Below are 19,253 nucleotides of genomic sequence, written 5' to 3'. Positions count from 1 at the left end.
ATATTTCAATGGAGCTTATTTTCAAACTCTACAATAGGCCAAATTTTTGGCCAACAAATATGTACTATACTCAAGGTAATCACTACTTATTGTCACATGCATTATCATTTTTATTTTTATACCATTAGAATTGATAATTAAAATTATAATATTTTTTCTATTCAGGTTCTACCTCTACCTCTACCTCAAGTCAAAGCATACAATATCCATCTAACCTCCGTCGAGGAATACATTATCCAAATAGTTCCAATCAAATTATGTATTACCACATCATCCTTAGTAGATTTGAAGGTCAAAAGGAGAACAATTCTACTAATTACGCATGTCTTAGATATTTGTGTGAAGTATATATATGGGCTCAAGAATTTATTTTTTGAATGTGATGCTTAGAATGTTCTTTTATATTGCTATTTCTACAACAGTTATGTAATACGGTCATGATAGGTTGCTTTTCAAGTTAAAAGTATTAACTTCATTTTATTTTGAATACAATGTATAACATGTTAGAAATATAAACTTTATAATACTATATAACCATTATTAAAGGAACAGAGAAAAATTTTTAGGTGAAACAAGTTTATTAAGATGTATATAACTCTTGCTAAAAAAATGCATACAATCAATAATAAGTTAACAGGATAAAACAAAAAAATATATTAACAGATATGACTAAAAAAAATAAATAAAAAAAACAAATCTATTTTTAAAAAAACACCAACATCTGAAAATACAAATATCCAATCCAACAAAAAAAATCCAAACAAATGTCTTAAAAAATAGTAAACTGAAATTACAAAACGGAATAAGTGACGATGCGTGTGTCGGTCCCGGTGCCGGTTGGTGTCAACGTCCTCTATGTTGGTGTTGGTCCCGATGCTGGTGTTGGTGTCTACGTCCTCTATGTTGGTGCTGGTGCTGATGCGTGTGGAACCGCCTGAAAACAAAATCACATTATTAGCTAAATAATTATAGATAATTAAAAAATAATCAAAAAATATATATTAATATACTTACCTCATTACATGTAAGGTAAATTGTCAAGTAGTTACCGAAATTCATCAAAACTATTATTATTATGGCTAATGTCATAATAATAATATAACGAATATAGTTACATACTTTCCCTCTTGTTTTAAGGGAACTCTTGTCCAGTACAGAATAAAATGAACCCTTATTTGTCGAGTTGTTAAGCTGCTTATAAGCAACTACCCATACATCAACATAAGCTAGTATATTTAAATATGTATTAAATATTCCATATATAATTCCTATAGAAGTTGATATCAGTATGATATCACTTAGAAAAGAAAAATCATCGCAAATAATTTTTTTTTATCCCAAATTCAACAGGACAGACACTATTTCTCGGTACACAAAAAATAATGCAAAAATTTGGATCGATTTTAATTCTAGATTGTTTATAATAACATGTTGTTTATTATAAACATAAAAAAAAAGCTTCATCTGTAAAAAAAAAAAAACATGTTAGATATCTTAAAATTATATATAAACATATATTATATTCTAATGACAAATTGTGCATCATGTATATTTATATATTTTCACATGCGTATTTTATATATTAGGTAAAAATAATGTGCAATGCACGTTTGCTTAGTTTCAAAGTTATAAACATGTATTTATTTTTAATTATCATATAAATTTTAAATAAATAAACAATATCATAAAAATAAATAAAATATGTTTAATATAATGCATGACATAAATGTATTAAAAAATTATGGCAAAACATTGTCTATAATTTTAATAAAAATCGGTTCACTTTTTTTCTTCTTCAATGTGTAATAGAATGAATTACAGTTCTATAGTATATATAAATATTTATATCAATATGTACGCCCTGATTTTCCCACGAGCTGAGATACGGCCTAATCATGTCTACCACGTGGACATCCCCAAGACTGGAGCTGCCATCGTAAGATCCTACCTCCTTAGCTCGAGGTAACCTAAAGGTTCGCCAAGATTACTTAAGGACTGAGTCTGGACTCTGAAGGCCACAGGTCGAGGAAAGCATCCAGTTCGTGGTACGAGCTAGAGTTGGAGGCTATGACCTTTTATAAAGTCAACCACGCAAGGTAAACGTGCATAAACCAGACATCACGTGTCTGATATATCCCTGACTTCTCGGACACGCAGCATGAACGTGCGTATTCAGACACCCACGACTGGGTTGGGCTGTGCGGCCCATTATCCCCCTTACCTATTGATTAGACCACACTTCATGTGTCAGGTTTTAGGAATTAATCATGAATGTCACAGAGTTGACGTGATAGGTAAGAAGGTCACGGGATGACCTTCTTACCAACTCCCAGGTGCCCTCTCCTATAAATATGGAGACCCTGGGAGTTGCAAAGGGTTGGATTCTATTATGTAAGGAAATACCCTGTAAAAGAATACCAAGCATATAGCAATAATATTGACTGGTGGAGTAGAAGGATTTTAACCTTTGAACTACCTAAAAAACGTGATTATGTCACCAGTCCATTTACAAAGATCATTCATCTATTTCGGTTCAACATAAGCACTAATCCCTTCCTCTTATTTTCTTAATTACCTGTTGGCGAAGAACCGCGTCAACACAATAATCTCTATATATATGACATCTTAACTAAATATTGACATAACTATATATTTACATGACTACATGACATATATATCAATTACAATAATATTTAAAAAGAAAAAGTCATAGTATAGAGTAGTATACATGCATCAACTATTTTTATTTTATAATGTATCTCGCACTGTCCTTTGGTAAATTTGAAGAGCTCCAATCACATGATAAAAAATAAACTATCACACAAATTTATAAGATAAAAAAAATGATATGTATGACTTTATTATTTTTAAATAAATATGATTTAATTATTTAAATTATCATAAAATATCTTAAAAATATCATATTTTAATTAAATTATTTATTTATTTTTGTTTAAGTTTATGTTTGTTCTAGTTTTTAAATTTGGCAGTAACAACAAAAGATTATATATTATATATTTAATATAATATTAATATTATATACATGACTTTTAAATTTAAGTTTGTTGCTATTTTTTATTTTTTTTGAAAAAAAAGTTTGTTTCTAGTTGATAGTAGATTATACTATGTTATGTTTAATATGATATTATTCTAATACGAAGTTTAAGTTTAATTAAATTTTATTTAAGTTATAAAATGTATGGTTTTATTATTTTTAAATAATTGTCATTGCAAAATATCTAAAAAATATCATATTTTAATTTGTTTAATCATTTATTTATTTATTTTTATTTAATTTTAAATCATGTTTACAATGTACTTATAAGAATATTCTATTATATATAAAAATATTCCGTTAAAATTAACGAAAAAAATAAAAAAACCGTTAAAACTAAGAATTTCCGTTATCTACACACTTATTATATAGAAAAGATAAAGATTAATATAATCAGTTATATATATAAGTATAATATAAGATAAAAATTACAAAAAAACAAAAAAATAATATGGGCACCTTAAGTGATATATATTGTTACACCCAGATTTCGAGCCTTAAGAATTGTGATCTCGAAAGCTGGATTCGTTAGGAATGGGCTCGTGATGTCTGGAACACGTGTCTGCAACTTGGGCACCGGACCTACAAGCAGCGGGCAGCCTCGAAGATGGTAGCCTCGAAACCATTACAAGCTCAAAAGACAGACATCGAAGTACGTCTACTCTCGGATGACCTCGGATCAGGGGTTCTGAGCCTGATATAAGTATGAGCTCGAAGCCACATGATCTCGGGAAAATGCTATAGCTCGAAAGTCATTAGGAGACCTGGGTGAATGTGGCATTGACAATATAAGCTGATAACTTTGAATATCTTAGTGAATCACCTAAGAGAGACGCAGTCTGCATTCATTGTTGTAAATCCCCTATAATAAAGGGATATTTATTATGCAGTTATACGCCCCCTGATCTTCAGGGGACGTTTCCTTGTATATAGGATTACAGGCTTTTAATGCCATTAAATTTATTTGCATATACAGAATAACTTCCCGAAATGTGTGGGATAGTATTCTGAAAACCTCCTCTATAAACAGAGAGGTCGTGCACATTGTAGAGGACCCGAATTTTTGTGATCTTGAGAGAAAACTCTGGAGAATTCATTCTTAAAGAATTTCCAGAGATCATCTTAAGTTTTAATAACAAAGACTCGTGGACTAGGCAGAGTTAACTGCTGAACCACGTAAAAAATCTCATTTGTGTGATCATATTTTTCTTGGCCATAACCAATTATTGTTTTCGTGCTCTTATTTCACTGTTGACGAAAAACGGCGTCAACATATATGAATAAATATAAATTTAAGTATTTATATATATATATATATGAAGGAAAATAAGAAGAAAAAAAATGAAATAGATTAAAAATAAAACTAAAATTCTAAGGAACAAATATAGATGAGGAATAATAATAATAATACAAAATATAATACATGGTACGTAATTTTATAAAATTTGATGATATTGTATTAAGTGTGTTTTATTTGAATCCTGTAAGGTAGGTTGAAAATGTATTATTACGAAAATAAAATAATCTCATTAATATATAGTATCAAACTTAAACCGTAATTATATTTAAGATAGACTCTCTTAGTTTCAACCAAAGTTTAGTGTTATATAATATCCAGAACATGAAAAATTATGTCAATAAACCTAAAAATATAAAAATATGAATTCTTCTTTGGAAATTGGCCTGACTATTTACTTAATTTCCAAGTGTATCCTCTTTTTCCTTTTTTTTTTTTTTTTATATACTAGTTGCATAACTTTATCCAACAATGATTTATTTTTATTGTAAATATTGGCAAGCAATTAGAGATTGGTGCTATATATTTACTTGCCAATCACTTATTCTCTTATATATATTTTCCTTATATATTCATTTAAAAGTAATAGTTTGAATTTTCTTTGAAAATATTTTAAAATCTTCCAATTTTTTTTGCTTTGTTTATTTAATATTGATTAGAGTACTTCAATTTTTTCCATACCCGATAAAATTATCATTTATTTTTATTTTTATAAATACTTAATATTATAGTACTTTTTATTTTTATTTTTTATACTTAATATTATAACATAAATTTTTAATTTTAACGGTTTTTTATTTTTTTCTATTAACTTTAACGAAATATTCTTATATTTAACGGTGGATTATAAACCTGATTTAAAATTAAATAAATAAATAATTAAACAAATCAAAATAAGATATTTTTGAAATATTTTACAATAATTATTATTTAAAAAATAATAAAATCATACATTTTATAACTCAAATAAAATTTAATTAAACTTAAACTTAATATTAATATTAAGCATATAATATATAATCTTTTGAAATTCCCTTATGTGGATTAAATTAATTGGTTAATTCAAATAATTAATCCAAGGATGTATGTAAAAACACGTTTTAACAGATTGCGGAAGTGCTTAAACAGATGTATGATATGTGTAAACAGAATTACTTAATCAGAAACGTAAAAATAAAGGACACACGAATTTTTACGTGGTATCAACAACCTTTGCAGGTTGTTACTAATCCACGGGGCCACGCCCAGAGAATGAAGTTTATTAGATAAGAATTATTCAAATTACAATCACCAATTGACTTATACAATCTTAAAGACTCCCTCTTTAAATTGTCGCAATCCCAGCAATTTGACACTTCCTAATAACACTTCCAAATGACTCAGAAACTTGAACTCCCTTCAACTTCTGGTCCGTGCACTAATCATCCCGAAGAGTGACTCACACTACAAGCTTCTCCCGAAGCTCTTAAACAAGGTGTCCTTGAGAGTTTTACCTGCAAAACAGTTAACAAAACATATGCAAGAAAAACAGAAAACAAAACACAAAGAGCTCTAGAACAAAAGCTCTTTGCACATGAAAACGGCACTTCAACAAAATATGAAATCAATCTCTGAAGTGATAACCTAATCGTCTAGGTCAGAAGCTTTTATAAAGAAACAAAAGCATAAATAAAGAATATTCACCATTGAATACTCGATGCACAAGATAATTCTAAATAAGGTAAATATCCATCTGTTTTGTCAAAACCGGATTCTGCTGAAACAAAAGATACACAGACTTTCCTAACCGAGACAAAAAGAATAAATGACAAGAATATTTCCAAGATAATTCCAGATTTATTCTATAAACGGAAAGAGACATTTACAGCAGAGAATATTACACAATAAACAGGATTTAATCAATAAATACAATATTAATTTTGACTAAAACCAAAAATGCCAATAAACTAAAAATAGAAACAAATCCCTCAAAATCGGGATTTTACATCTTTTATTATCACTACCAAATTAAAAAACTATAACAAACATAAACTTAAACAAAAATAAATAAATTAATTGATTAAAACATGATATTTTAAAGATATTTTATGATAATTTAAATAATTAAATCATATTTATTTAAAAATAATAAATGCATACATATAATTTTTTTTTATCTTATAAATTTGTGTGATAGTTTGTTTTTTATCAAGTGATATAAGCTTTTTTTTCTTCACCAAATTACATTAATTGCGAGATACATTAGAAACTAAAAATAGTTTATGCATGTATACTACTGTCTACACTATGACTTTTTCTATTTTTATTTTATTTCTATTATTAATTTTTTTTAAATAATATTGTATTATATATATCATGTAGTCATGTAAATATATATATGTCAACATTGTTTAGATGTCATATATATAGAGATTATTGATATAAATATTTATATATACTATAGAACTATAATTTATTCTATTATATATATATTTTTTTAAAATAATGAATCGGTTTTTATTAAAATTATAAATAATGTTTAGAACTTTAAAACTAAACAAACATGTATATATATATATATTTGTTGATTTCTTTTACTCTAATCTGTATTATTTTCCTTACACTTATGTACTACATATGATAGTTTTATTGCAACATAACTTTATCAATTGGCAAAAGTGATTTTGTTATGCTAAATTTATTAATTTACAATATAATATCTTAGTTTTAATTAGTTTTATGCAAAATCAAGTGGAATAAAAAATAATAATAATTAAAACCAACACATGTATGAGTGTTCATATATTATAAGGAGACGATTAGTAGCCTAATTACCTAGACAAAACTATTAAATACTGGGTTTGATAATGATTTTTGTGTTGTAAGAATTTATCATATTAAGTGACAAAATTTTGTTATTATTAATCATATTGACGCCGTTTTTCGTCAACTTAAATAGTAGAGCAATTAAACAATAAAAAACTTGAGCAAATGAATAAAAAGGAAAATAAAAGGATTTTTACGTGGTTCAGCAGTTAACTCTGCCTAGTCCACGAGTCTATATTATTAAGACTTGGGAGTTTTCTTAAAACTTTTCAGAGAAGAGTTGCCTAGAGTTTTCTCTCAAGAAATCAGAAATCGATCCCCTTACAGTGGTGATTCCTTCTCTATTTATAGAGAAAGTTGCAGAATTCATTCCCACATATTTCGGGAAGATATTTTATAAATCAATTGAAATAATGATATTAAATGCATTATCTCCTACATACACTGAAATGTCCCATGAAGATCGGGAGCGGATAACAGATTAAATGATATCCCTTAAATATTGGGATTGTACAGTAATAAACATGTTCACACGTAATGGGTTATCCCAGGTGATTCATCAAATCTTCGAGATCAGCAATTGGCTTTGAGTCTGTCAAGACTGAGTCAATCACGAGCCTACCACCCAACTTCACACTATGTTCGGGATAAGTAGGTGTTGACGAGGCCATCACATCCGAGCTTGCACTTCCCGAGCTCGAGCCATCTGGCCTGAAGCAATTGGCGAAGAATATATTCAAATGTCATGTCACTACGAGCTCAGAGAATACTCGCGAGGCTACACATCCTCGAGGTCGTTGTTTACTTTACAGAGGTTCGACGGTTGGACCATATGATAACCGCATGTATTTCGAGCTCACACCTGACGAGCCCAGTTTTCGGGGTCATAACTTCCCATCTCGAAATCTGGGTGTAACACATCAGTATACAAAATTAAGTAGACATTGTGTAATATATTTTTCTTGTGTGCCCACTTCCAATAATAATAATTATAATACTAGATACTTATATATTGATAGAAATTTATTTTAGTACTTTAGTGTAGTTCTATCAAACCAAAATAAAAAATGAGACCAACTCTAAACAAGGACTACATATATAACAAATTAAGATATAAAAAATGAATTCTTATTGAAAAGTTTAAGAAGCTCTAAGGTAACTATATACCATATACTAGTGTGTAGAAAAAAAAAAGAAAAAAGAAAAAAAATTACATACTATATATAATAATCCTTATGCTATCAATCATATGAATGCTATTGTAGTTTATATATATATACATGCATAAAAGATTCTATATAGTCTAGTATATATAGTTATGTAAAGTAGAAGTTTATCCTTTTACTGGAACTGATTGAATTTATATTAGGTAGCTAGTTTGAAAGGTTCTTTAATATCATAGAAACCATTTTATATCATCCGTTATCAATACTTGTTAATTCAAAAAAGTGTCACCAAGAATCCAATGGTGGTGAATCAACAATGTGATCATGCATGCTTATCAATGTGCAGATAGTCTGACCAAGCCATGGAGAAACATACATGTATAAGGAAGTCCTTCCCTGTTGGTGGAGAAAGGACCAGCTGTCATGGCCACTTTGGAAGGACAAGTATCAGTACCTACCTACAGCAATACCGGTGATGAAATGATTTAAAAAAGAACTGCCATTTACAGCAATATATACTTTGAAAGAATATTAACGAGGAAAAGACATGTTAAGCTTGCCCAATTCAGAGCCCAACACTCTTCTCTCTGATGATCAGTCAACTCACATAGTACTACACTGTATCACTGCAATTAATATTGCTTTTAAAAAGATAAGAACCATTCATACTTTATTATTTTATTAGAAATACATACAAAACCAGACGAAGCTTCTCTCTTCTCTCTTCATCTTCATCTCAAGAATCAACCCAACTCAACAAATAACCAAAATCCGCCATTGAAACTGAGACGCCTTCATCGACCGCACTTAGCTTCTCATGTCTTGTCTTCTCATCCATGGATTTCACGGTCATTCTTCTTTCTTTTCTTTTTTCATTTTGAAGTTTGGTTTTTGTAGAGTAAAGCTTGGTGGTGGTGGTGGTGGTGGTAATAATAATAATGGTTGTATGAATGAACAGAGAGATCGAGCTCTTTGACGATGGGAGAACGGATCTGTGCGGCGTTTATGCGTTCATTGCGATTGTTGAGGACTTGATATTGGCCGTCGTCGATTGCTTTGATTGCCGGCCCCTTTCCAACAAGAACTCTCGTTACCATTATGAAGATCTTGTTCGTCTCGTCGATGAGACCAGATGTACTTATTTAGTTTTTTTTATTTTACCGAAAATCCTCTTTTCTTTTCTGTTTCATTGCGTTTGAGTCTCTCAAATCCCTAATTTTGACTGTAATGGGTGTTTGATTTTTGGGGCTTTTTCAAAAATGGAAATGATTGCAGTTTCTGTGAATGAAGTGGAGGCCTTGTATGAGCTCTTTAAGAAGTTGAGTAGTTCAATCATTGATGATGGGTCTATTCACAAGGTATGCCAAATTATTGAGAGAATTATCATTTTTGAATTCAATGTCAGTTTGCTAAATGTTTTTTTTTATAATTTGAGAAGGAAAATATTGATATATTTTGCCAAAGAGTCTTTCTGCTAATTGTGTTTCTTCTTCTTCTTTATATTAAACTATAAATTAGTCATTGCTGAAAAAACTTGAGCTAATGAGCAGTGTCAATAATGGTCTTATTGACATTTTTAAATTCAATGTCATTTTGCTATATGCTTTTTGATAATTTGAGAAGGAAAATGTATATATTTTGCCAAATACTCTTTATATTTATGATATTTTTTCTTCTTCTATATATTAAACTAAAAATCAGTCATTGCTAAAGAAAAAACTTGAGGTAATGGCTAATGTAGGAAGAGGTCATACTGTGTACATACTTGATAGTATATCATATATATGTAGTGATATACAGAGAATTTTGATTCTGAGGTGAAAGTTTTATTGGTTATGAATTTTAAACCTTTGCTATCTTTGTAGGAAGAGCTTCAATTGGCCCTGTTCCAAACTCCACATGGCGAAAATCTTTTCCTAGACCAGGTAAAAGCATAGTGACCTTCAAGTTCTGTTGTGTAACTCTTGAAAAATTGTTGATATTTTGAACATCAAGTCATGCAAATCAGTCTAGCCTGATCCTTACCTAAGTTTCATTCTGCTTTGTCTCTTGGTAGGTTTTTTATCTTTTTGATGAAAAGATAAATGGTGTTATTGACTTTATGAATTTGTATATGCACTCAGTATCTTTCATCCCTGTATAGAAGAAAAAATCGATTGTAAGTGTGTTCAAAAAGAATTTCAATCCTAAAATGCAAAACAGATACACTAATCTGATTTTCGGTTACTTTTGTGCTCTTGAGCGAGGAAAAGTCCGATTTATTGAGCGAGAAGAAGGTAAGCATATTCTTTTGCAATAGTAGTAAATTATTATGGTGTTTTGGCTAATAATGGCCTCTCTTTGCGTCCGTAGGTTTTTGCACCTGCAAAAGTCTAATTTATTGTAGTATAAATTAATACAGCAAAATCTTGTAAAATATATTAGAACGTAATAAAGTGTTTGTGCAAATATAACTAATATTAATTAATTTCAAACCGATATGGAATTTTTGTAACAATTTTTTTTTCAGTACTCTATATAGTATATAGTTACATTAGAAGCTGCTTAAACTTTTCAGTTTATATATATACGGAAGAATTAAAATTAAGTAGTATTTCTTTAAGATATTCAATAGTACACAGAGATATATATATATATATATATATATTTGAGAAGATTAATGTTGTTTTTGGATAATAAGATTTGTTTAAAAAGTTTGAATACTACGTGTATATATATTTGCTAATTGCAGAAAATAAACTAAAACTACTACACAACAATAGTATTACATATAAAATTTAGAGAAAAAGAAAGTAAAACTACTAAACTACTACTACATGATAAACCAAGTTAATAATTGTCTAATATATAAATAAAAAAACAATAGAGCATTACATCTAACACAAGCATGCCAAAGCTTGATAAAAAAGATTGATCCTCCACAACCATCAAATAGGACTCGGACTCGGAACTGGGATTTCATAATCCTAAAAAAGAATCAATAATAAAGATATTAGTTAAACTACTAATAAAATCAAATTTATAATTAAGCTAATAATAAGAAAGAAATACTAACCTGACAATATTTATGAAAGGCTGATATGTTTCCACCCGTAATCATAACTATTATTGCTATGACAAATAGAAATATGATGATTGAAAATATAGAGTAATGTTTCAAATACTTTTACTTAAGTGTATTTTTTTTTTAAACATTTTCTTTCTATTGCAAAATGGAAAGTGTAAATAATAATCTATTATTATCTTAAAAGATATCACTAAAATTCTTATATATATTATTCCAAATGTTTGCAATATTTTTCATTTGTATTAATATTGCAAGTAAGCCACTTGCACAACCGGCTGCAAGCATTACTTGCAATATGAAATTCAAAGGATAATACTGACATACTAATTTGGCAGGTCTAGTTAGCATAATGGTAAAAAAAACAACTTCTATAGTAAGAAAAAATCTTCCTATATCTAGTATTTTCTTTTCTAATTCATCCATTCGACTAATTTCCTTATTAAATATTTTAATTGAGTTTTCTACCTGAATTTTATTTTATTAATCTTTATGTAAATATATATAAGTACAATACATAACAAATAATAAAAATAGGTTTAGATATATTTTAATAAGGAAATGAGTCTAATGGATGAATTAGAAGAAAAAAATATTAAATATAGAAAGACTTTTTCTTACTATAGAAGTTGTCTTTTGTACCATTATGCTAACTAGACCCGGCTTATTAGTATGTCAGTATTATCCTTTGAATTTCACATTGCAAGTAATGCTTGCAGCTGGTTGTGCAAGTGGCTTACTTGCAATATTAATACAAATGAAAAATGCTGCAAACATTTGAAAAAATATATATAACAATTTTAGTGATATCTTTCGAGATAATAATAGGTTATTTACACTTTTCATTTTGCAATGGAAAGAAAATGTTTTAAAAAAAAGTACACTTAAATACAAGTATTTTGAACATTACTCTATACTTTCTATCATTGTATTTATATTTGTCATAGCAATAATAGCTATGATGACGGGTGGAAACATATCACCTTTTCATAAATAGACAGGTTACTATTTTTTTCTTATTATTAGCTTAATTATAAATTTGATTTTATTAGTAGTTTAACTAATATCTTTATTATTGATACTTTTTAAGGAACATGAAATCGCAGTTCCGAGTCCGAGTCCTATTTGATGGTTGTGGAGGATCAATCTTTTTTGTCATGCTTGTTTAGATGCAGTGTTCTATTGGTTTTTTTTTTTTTTTTATTAGACAATTATTAACTTGGTTTATCATGTAGTAGTTTTACTTTCTTTTCCTGCAAACTTTTATGGAACACTATTGTTAGGTTTTAGTTTGTTTTCTGCAATCAACAAATATATGTGCGTAGTATCCAAATTTTTTTAACAAATCTTATTATCCGAAAACAGCATCATTAATCTTCTCAAATATATATATATATATAAACCAATAAATATATACATGTCTTGTTAAGTATCTTAAAGAAATACTACTTAATTTTAATTATTACATATATATATATATAAACTGAAAAGTTTAAGAAGCTTCTAACGTAACTATATACTATATAGTTTGCTGGGAAAAAAAACTATATACTATTGATTATTATGCTACTTATCATATGAATGTTATTGTAGTATATATACATACATGCATAAAAATTGTTACAGAGATTTCATATCAGTTTCAAATTAATTAATATTAGTTATATTTGCACAAACACTTTATTGCATTCTAATATATTTTATACGATTTTGCTGTATTAATGTATACTACAATAAATTAGACTTTTGTAGGAACAAAAACCTACGGACGCAAAGAGAGGCTATTATTAGCCAAAACACCATACATAATTTACTACTATTGCAGAAGAATATGCTTACTTCTTCTCGCTCAATAAATCTAGTTTGTCTCAGGTCATATAGCTGGAATGCAATTGCCAAGAGAATAAAAGTAACCGAAAATTGGATTATTGTATCTCTTTTGCATTTTAGGATTGAAATTCTTCTTGAACACACTTACAATTGATGTTTTCTTCTATAGAAGCATAGGGATGAAAGATAGTGAGTGCATGTACAAAGTCAATAACACCATTTCTCTTTTCATCAAAAAGATAAAAAGCCTACGAAGACAAAACAGAATGAAAGTTAGGTAAGAATTAGGCTAGACTGATTTGCATGACTTGATGTTCAAAATATCAACAATTTTTCAAGAGTTACACAACAGAACTTGAATGTCACTATGCTTTTACCCGGTCTAATGGTCGCCCACCAGTGTTGGAGTTGTTTGTGCCATTGATAACTCAGGAGGTTTCTAATTGAACAGTCTAACGTCTTGAGTTCAGCTCTCAATGAAAGCACTAAATTGTTGACGCAATTTTTCCTCAACTTAGAATATAAGAGCATTAAACACAGAATTAGGAAAATCAATAAAAAAACATATGATATTTTACGTGGTTCTATAGTTAAAATTTGCATAGTCCACGAGTCAATATTATTGAATGGTGGAATTCTCTCAAAGCAATTTTAGCAGAGTATTCCCCGTACAAATTTTAGCGTCCCCACAAATGAATTTCTCCAGTCTATATATTGACTGGTTTACAAAATATATTCCCCTTATTTCGGGAAGTTATAATTCAAATTTCAAATAAATACAAATAAATGCATTAATTACATAATATCTCATGATAATCATGATTCATTGTCAGATTACAACAAATCCCCAAGAAATAAGGATTTTCAAACAGTAATCGCATCCAAACTAGGTTATCGACCTGGAACATATGTCTTACATACTTTCGAGATCGACCAACATCACGAGCTCGTCATTTTGGTTAGCCTCATCCTCAGAAAGTAACTTTATCGAGATCATCCTCTCCGAGTTCATAATTCCCAGGCTCAAACCTTCCTGACTGGTGCTCAATTGCCAATAAGAATAAGCCAGGAAATTTATACAAGTGTTGAACCCTTGTAGTTGTAGCTTCGAGCTTTACTTGTAACCTCGAAACATCTTCGAGATCGCACGTAGTTTCGAGCTCACCAAGTCCATCGTCGTCATCTTACTGCCAAACCCAATTCGCCTAAATGCTGATGGCATGGCACACTTGCTTATTTCGAGCTTACATTTTACGAGCCTGTCTTTCGAGACCATAATTTCTATTATCAAAATTGGTGTGTAACAATGTTAAATGAATGAAAATATTTCTAAGAAATAAATATTGATTAAATAAGAATATTGAGGCCGTTAGTGTTAGTGTAACATTATATTTCAAAAAGTTTAATAATAAATTAATTCTTATTTTTACAAAACATATCAATTTTTGTTTTACACATAACACTTTTCTAAATAAGATCCCTTTACCCTCATTATTGATATAATTACATATGATTATCACAAAGGTCGTGAATGAATGTAAAACAATCATATTAAAATAAATTTGGATAAAAAATACATACATAATTATTAAATTTTGTATTTAGTCAAAAACTAGAAGAATGAAATTGTTACAGCTTTATTTGGTAATATAATTTCTACATAATCATGTCACCAAAACAAAAACAAAAAATGCAAGTATTTTTTTTTTGTATTTATCAAGCTTAGCAAAATAGTCCTCAAATTTTTTTCTTAGCAATTAAGCCCCTGAATTTATATTTTGTTTGGTTAGTAAATATATTTTTTTCTATCCCTTAAATTTATCGCATATTTACAATACAGTCCTTGAACGTGCCATCAATTTGCAAGACTTTACTAAAAATATATTATAATTAGAGCAAATAGCAAATTAAATTAAATTAAAAACTCTATTATACCTAAGATTTGCTGTGTAATAACTACTCACCATTTCAGTCACTTCAATAATACTATACATATATATTCAGTGTCTATTTAGTGACTTTTATAACATAAAAACCAATAACATATATACATAACATATACATATAGATGTACATATAGATTTAAGGGATACCGTTACCAGGTTCACCACAGAAAGCATCTGGCTCAAAAGACCTCGCTGAATCATCCTTACACTTATGTACTACATGTATGATAGTTTTTTTATTGCAATACATACCAAAAACATGAGTGAAAGAAAAAATGGCTCACCTATAATCAAATACTAAAAACGTGATGAAAAGAAAAATGACTCACCTATAATCAAATAACCATTACATAGTACTGAGAATATTCTCATGGTAAACAAGTCAGCACACTTTCTTCAATATGTCAGTCCTTATCAAAGAGCCTCTCTTTATTTATATATATATATACTAACAATATATTCAATATTTACTCAAGCCATTTTCCACTTGGTATATGAGCCAATATTGCCCAACGGTCATATGGCTTCCCAACAAAGCTTCTCCACTGTTGGCCAAGCACCACCCCACCCCCACCCACCTGCTTCCACCCCACCCACCTGCCCCACCTATAACCACTAACGCCCCTCAACCAACCACCCTTGCACAGATGAAAACAGCTCCACCTGTTACTGCTCCTTCTGTTGCAGGGACAACCCAAACCGACCACTCTCCTCAAAACTTAGCTCCGGAGGTGAGTTTGTCAATGAATTGATTCTGCATTGATATATATATAAATACATCATTACTTATCTCTTTACTGTAACTGTTTTTTATTGGCTAGGAGAGTAACACTCAAGCTCATCACAATTCAATTGCCCCTCAAGCTCGTCAAAATTTGACGGATGAGGAGGTATATTCGACTTTCAGTCTTTTTTTCTTGTTTAATGAGGAGGTAAATGAATTAATATGTTTGTATATTACTAAAATAAATTTCTATTAATATATTAATATATAAGTATCTAATATTATAATTCTTGGAAATGGTCGCACAAGAAAAATATATTACACAATGTCTACTTAATTTTTTATACTAATTAATAATAACATAATTTTGTCACTTAATATGATAAATTCTTACAACACAAAAATCATTATCAAACCCAGTATTTAATAGTTTTGTCTAGGCAATTGGGCTACTAATCGTCTCCTCATAATATATGAACACTCATACATGTGTTGGTTTTAATTATTATTATTATTTGTTATTCCATTTGATTTTGCATAAAACTAATTAAAACTAAGATATTATATTGTAAATTAATAAATTTAGCACACTACACCAAAATATTAAATTAGTGACACTTCTAAATGTCTTTATTATTTACTTTTAGTGACATTTATAGCTTTACAATAAAAATGTCATTTACTTTTTTTCCATATATTAAAAAAATTATTCATTTTAAATATTTCGATGCATATTAAACTTATCATTCATAATGAAATTCTTAATAATAAATGCAATCTAATAAATATTTTCAATAACATATAATTGTCATAACATAACAACAATAATATTTATATACAAATTATCTGTATAACACCAATGAAAATAAAATATTTACATGATTCCTATTTTTGAAGGACTATAATTACTATTGTTAAAAAAAAGATGCAACGTACTTCAGTCCAATTCATAATTCTTATAAGTGTAGGGTAATTTGATGAAGAGCTTAGGTTCAATATAAATATATATACATATATATATATAAACAAATAAAGCAATGACTAAACATAAGTGTGATATAAGTGAGGTGTGTGTGAGTGTCCAGGGATTTAATCCATGGCTGAAAAGCACAAAGCAGAAATTAACAAATCCAACATATATACTAATTCCCACAAATAATTTAAAAAAAACATAACGAGCACATATATATATATATATATATATAAATTTGATGCTTGCTTACCACAAGATCAAAACCACACCTTCATGAAATACATCAAAAAATATAAATAACAAAAGAAGACAGATAATCAAAGTAGATGGAAACATAAAAATTTTGTGACCTTAAAAACAATATCTAGAAAACATGTCTTAGATACAAAAGAAATGAAGTTACCATACCATTGGAAAAAATGTTACGGCTAACATTCCTGAACCAACAATTCAGAAATTAGCAAAGATAACTACATATGTCGCAGCTGAATTTAACCAAAAGGAAAATTTTATACAAGAAAGAAAAGTAATATTTGAGAGAAGGCATGAAAGAAATGAAATAAGGAAGATTCCCACTAAGATTTTTTTTTGCAAGACTCCTGTAGAGAACACAATCAACAACAGTCGAGTAGTTAACCATAAAAGTGACAACTCCAAGGAAAGACATTAAAAAAAATACATAAAGCAAATACAAAAACGTTGAATGTTACTGGCTCGTAAGATTTGTGTAGCGTCCCAGAATTTTACTTAGCTAGATAGTAGTAGTAATAGCTGTGGAATTTTAGTTTTCGTGAATATTGGTCAAAGCCGGGATTTAGTTGGAAACTCGTAGAAATAGTTATGGATTTTATAAGTTTAACATATGGTTTAGAAATATTAATTTTAGATGTAGAATTTTAGTTTTCGTAAATATTGGTCAAAGCCGGGATTTAGTTAGAAACTCGTAGAAATAGTTATGGATTTTATAAGTTTAACATATGGTTTAGAAATATTAAATTTAGCTGTAGAATTTTAGTTTTCGTGAATATTGGTCAAAGCTGAGATTTAGCTGGAAACTCGTAGAAATAGTTATGGATTTTATAAGTTTAACATATGATTTAGAAATATTAATTATAACATAAGGTTTGATAAATATAGCTGGTCCTAAGAATATTATTTATTTTAACTTAAGGTTTAGATAGAATAATTAAGAGCGTGACACTTGTCACAAGCATGTTTATTAAGGATTTAAGTATTTTTGATAAATAGTTTAATTAAAAGAAAGATCTAGAAGCTCTAGGACCTTCCATTATCTGTTAGGATCACGTTTTAGACAATCAAAGTAGTTTTAATCAATTTCAAATTATCCTGAAATGTGCAAAAACATGTTTAAAATATCATTGTATGCCGCTATGTCGCCTATATTGATACGAAAAACACGTCGACTTCGCACGAACGAAACCATAAACCCTCGGAATAATGGTAGGGGTGATATATCGCCTACCATAGGTGATATATCGGCTCCAGTGGCCATATTTGAATGTTCGTAAAATTATGAACTAGAAACAACCATCAACAACTTTGACTCATTCCTGAACGTTTTTGATCAAGTTCTGGGCATCTGTTGAACAGATAATTCAAATTTATTCATTTTTTAAACATTTATTATTCAATGAAATGGGAGTTAGTTTCACTCATTGAACTCTATCAATAGGACCCTTCACTCAGCCATTCTATTCATCATTCAAGCACAGCTCAGAGCCTCCAAGTTGCTAAGTTCGTTCTAGAGAGAAAAACTAGGGTTTTGGGTTTAAAAGCTATTCAATCTAAAGCTTTTTTAAACACTTGGGAAGTAAGTTTTTGTGTGATTTTGGTGTTCGAGGTATATATCAAGGTTCTAAGCTATCCAAGGTATTCATTATCTTCAGGTTTAATTCAATATAGTATCTATTATTCTTTTATTTTTCTTCAAATCCTAACTTGTGATAGTGACTTTTGGTTAGGTGTTCAATTTCTTTGAAATATAAAATTTTCAGTAAGTTCTTATCCTGATGGTTTAGATCTTCTCTTCATCTTATTTTCTTTAGGAAACTTATGGTTTCTTTATGTTTGGTTTTAGGAGTTTCAATCCCGCTCTTGCCTCCAATATCCAATTTTTTGGTAAGGAAAATTAGGTAGTTTAGTATTATGACCTAGTTTATGTAGTTTATGATATAGTTTATGTTTGTATGACCTTACATTTCAGGTACAATAAAGGGGTAAGTGTGCATGGACCTAAGGTGTCCAATGATGTATGACAGACTATGTTCGGTAGGCTCGGTTGCCAAAACTTTATGACGGACCTAAGTGATGTTCTGTAGCACCCTAATTTCCCATAGATTACCGAGAACACAGTGTTGGGTCATAATCGTAAA

The 19,253-nt window shown here is 29.0% G+C and overlaps 1 protein-coding gene across 3 annotated transcripts; it reads left to right on the top strand.

The window, feature by feature from the left end:
- The first annotated feature begins 8,844 nt into the window (after positions 1–8,844).
- Positions 8,845–10,924, top strand: LOC133817603 (calcineurin B-like protein 10). 3 transcript variants are annotated; one of them, XM_062250169.1, is made up of 4 exons: positions 8,845–9,457; positions 9,599–9,681; positions 10,189–10,248; positions 10,380–10,924. In XM_062250169.1, the coding sequence occupies exons 1-4, from the start codon at positions 9,274–9,276 to the stop codon at positions 10,464–10,466; spliced, it is 414 nt and encodes a 137-aa protein (XP_062106153.1). In that variant the 5' UTR covers positions 8,845–9,273; the 3' UTR covers positions 10,467–10,924. The 3 variants fall into 3 exon arrangements, with proteins under 3 accessions (XP_062106153.1, XP_062106155.1, XP_062106154.1); XM_062250171.1 differs by lacking the exon at positions 10,380–10,924 and having other exon boundaries at positions 8,998–9,171; positions 9,284–9,457; positions 10,189–10,365; XM_062250170.1 differs by lacking the exons at positions 10,189–10,248; positions 10,380–10,924 and having other exon boundaries at positions 9,000–9,171; positions 9,284–9,457; positions 9,599–10,158.
- The last annotated feature ends 8,329 nt before the right edge of the window (positions 10,925–19,253 follow it).

Source organism: Humulus lupulus, chromosome 2 (assembly GCF_963169125.1).
Source record: "Humulus lupulus chromosome 2, drHumLupu1.1, whole genome shotgun sequence".
NCBI classification, from domain to species: domain Eukaryota; kingdom Viridiplantae; phylum Streptophyta; class Magnoliopsida; order Rosales; family Cannabaceae; genus Humulus; species Humulus lupulus.
This window is presented reverse-complemented; position numbering and strand designations above follow the sequence as displayed.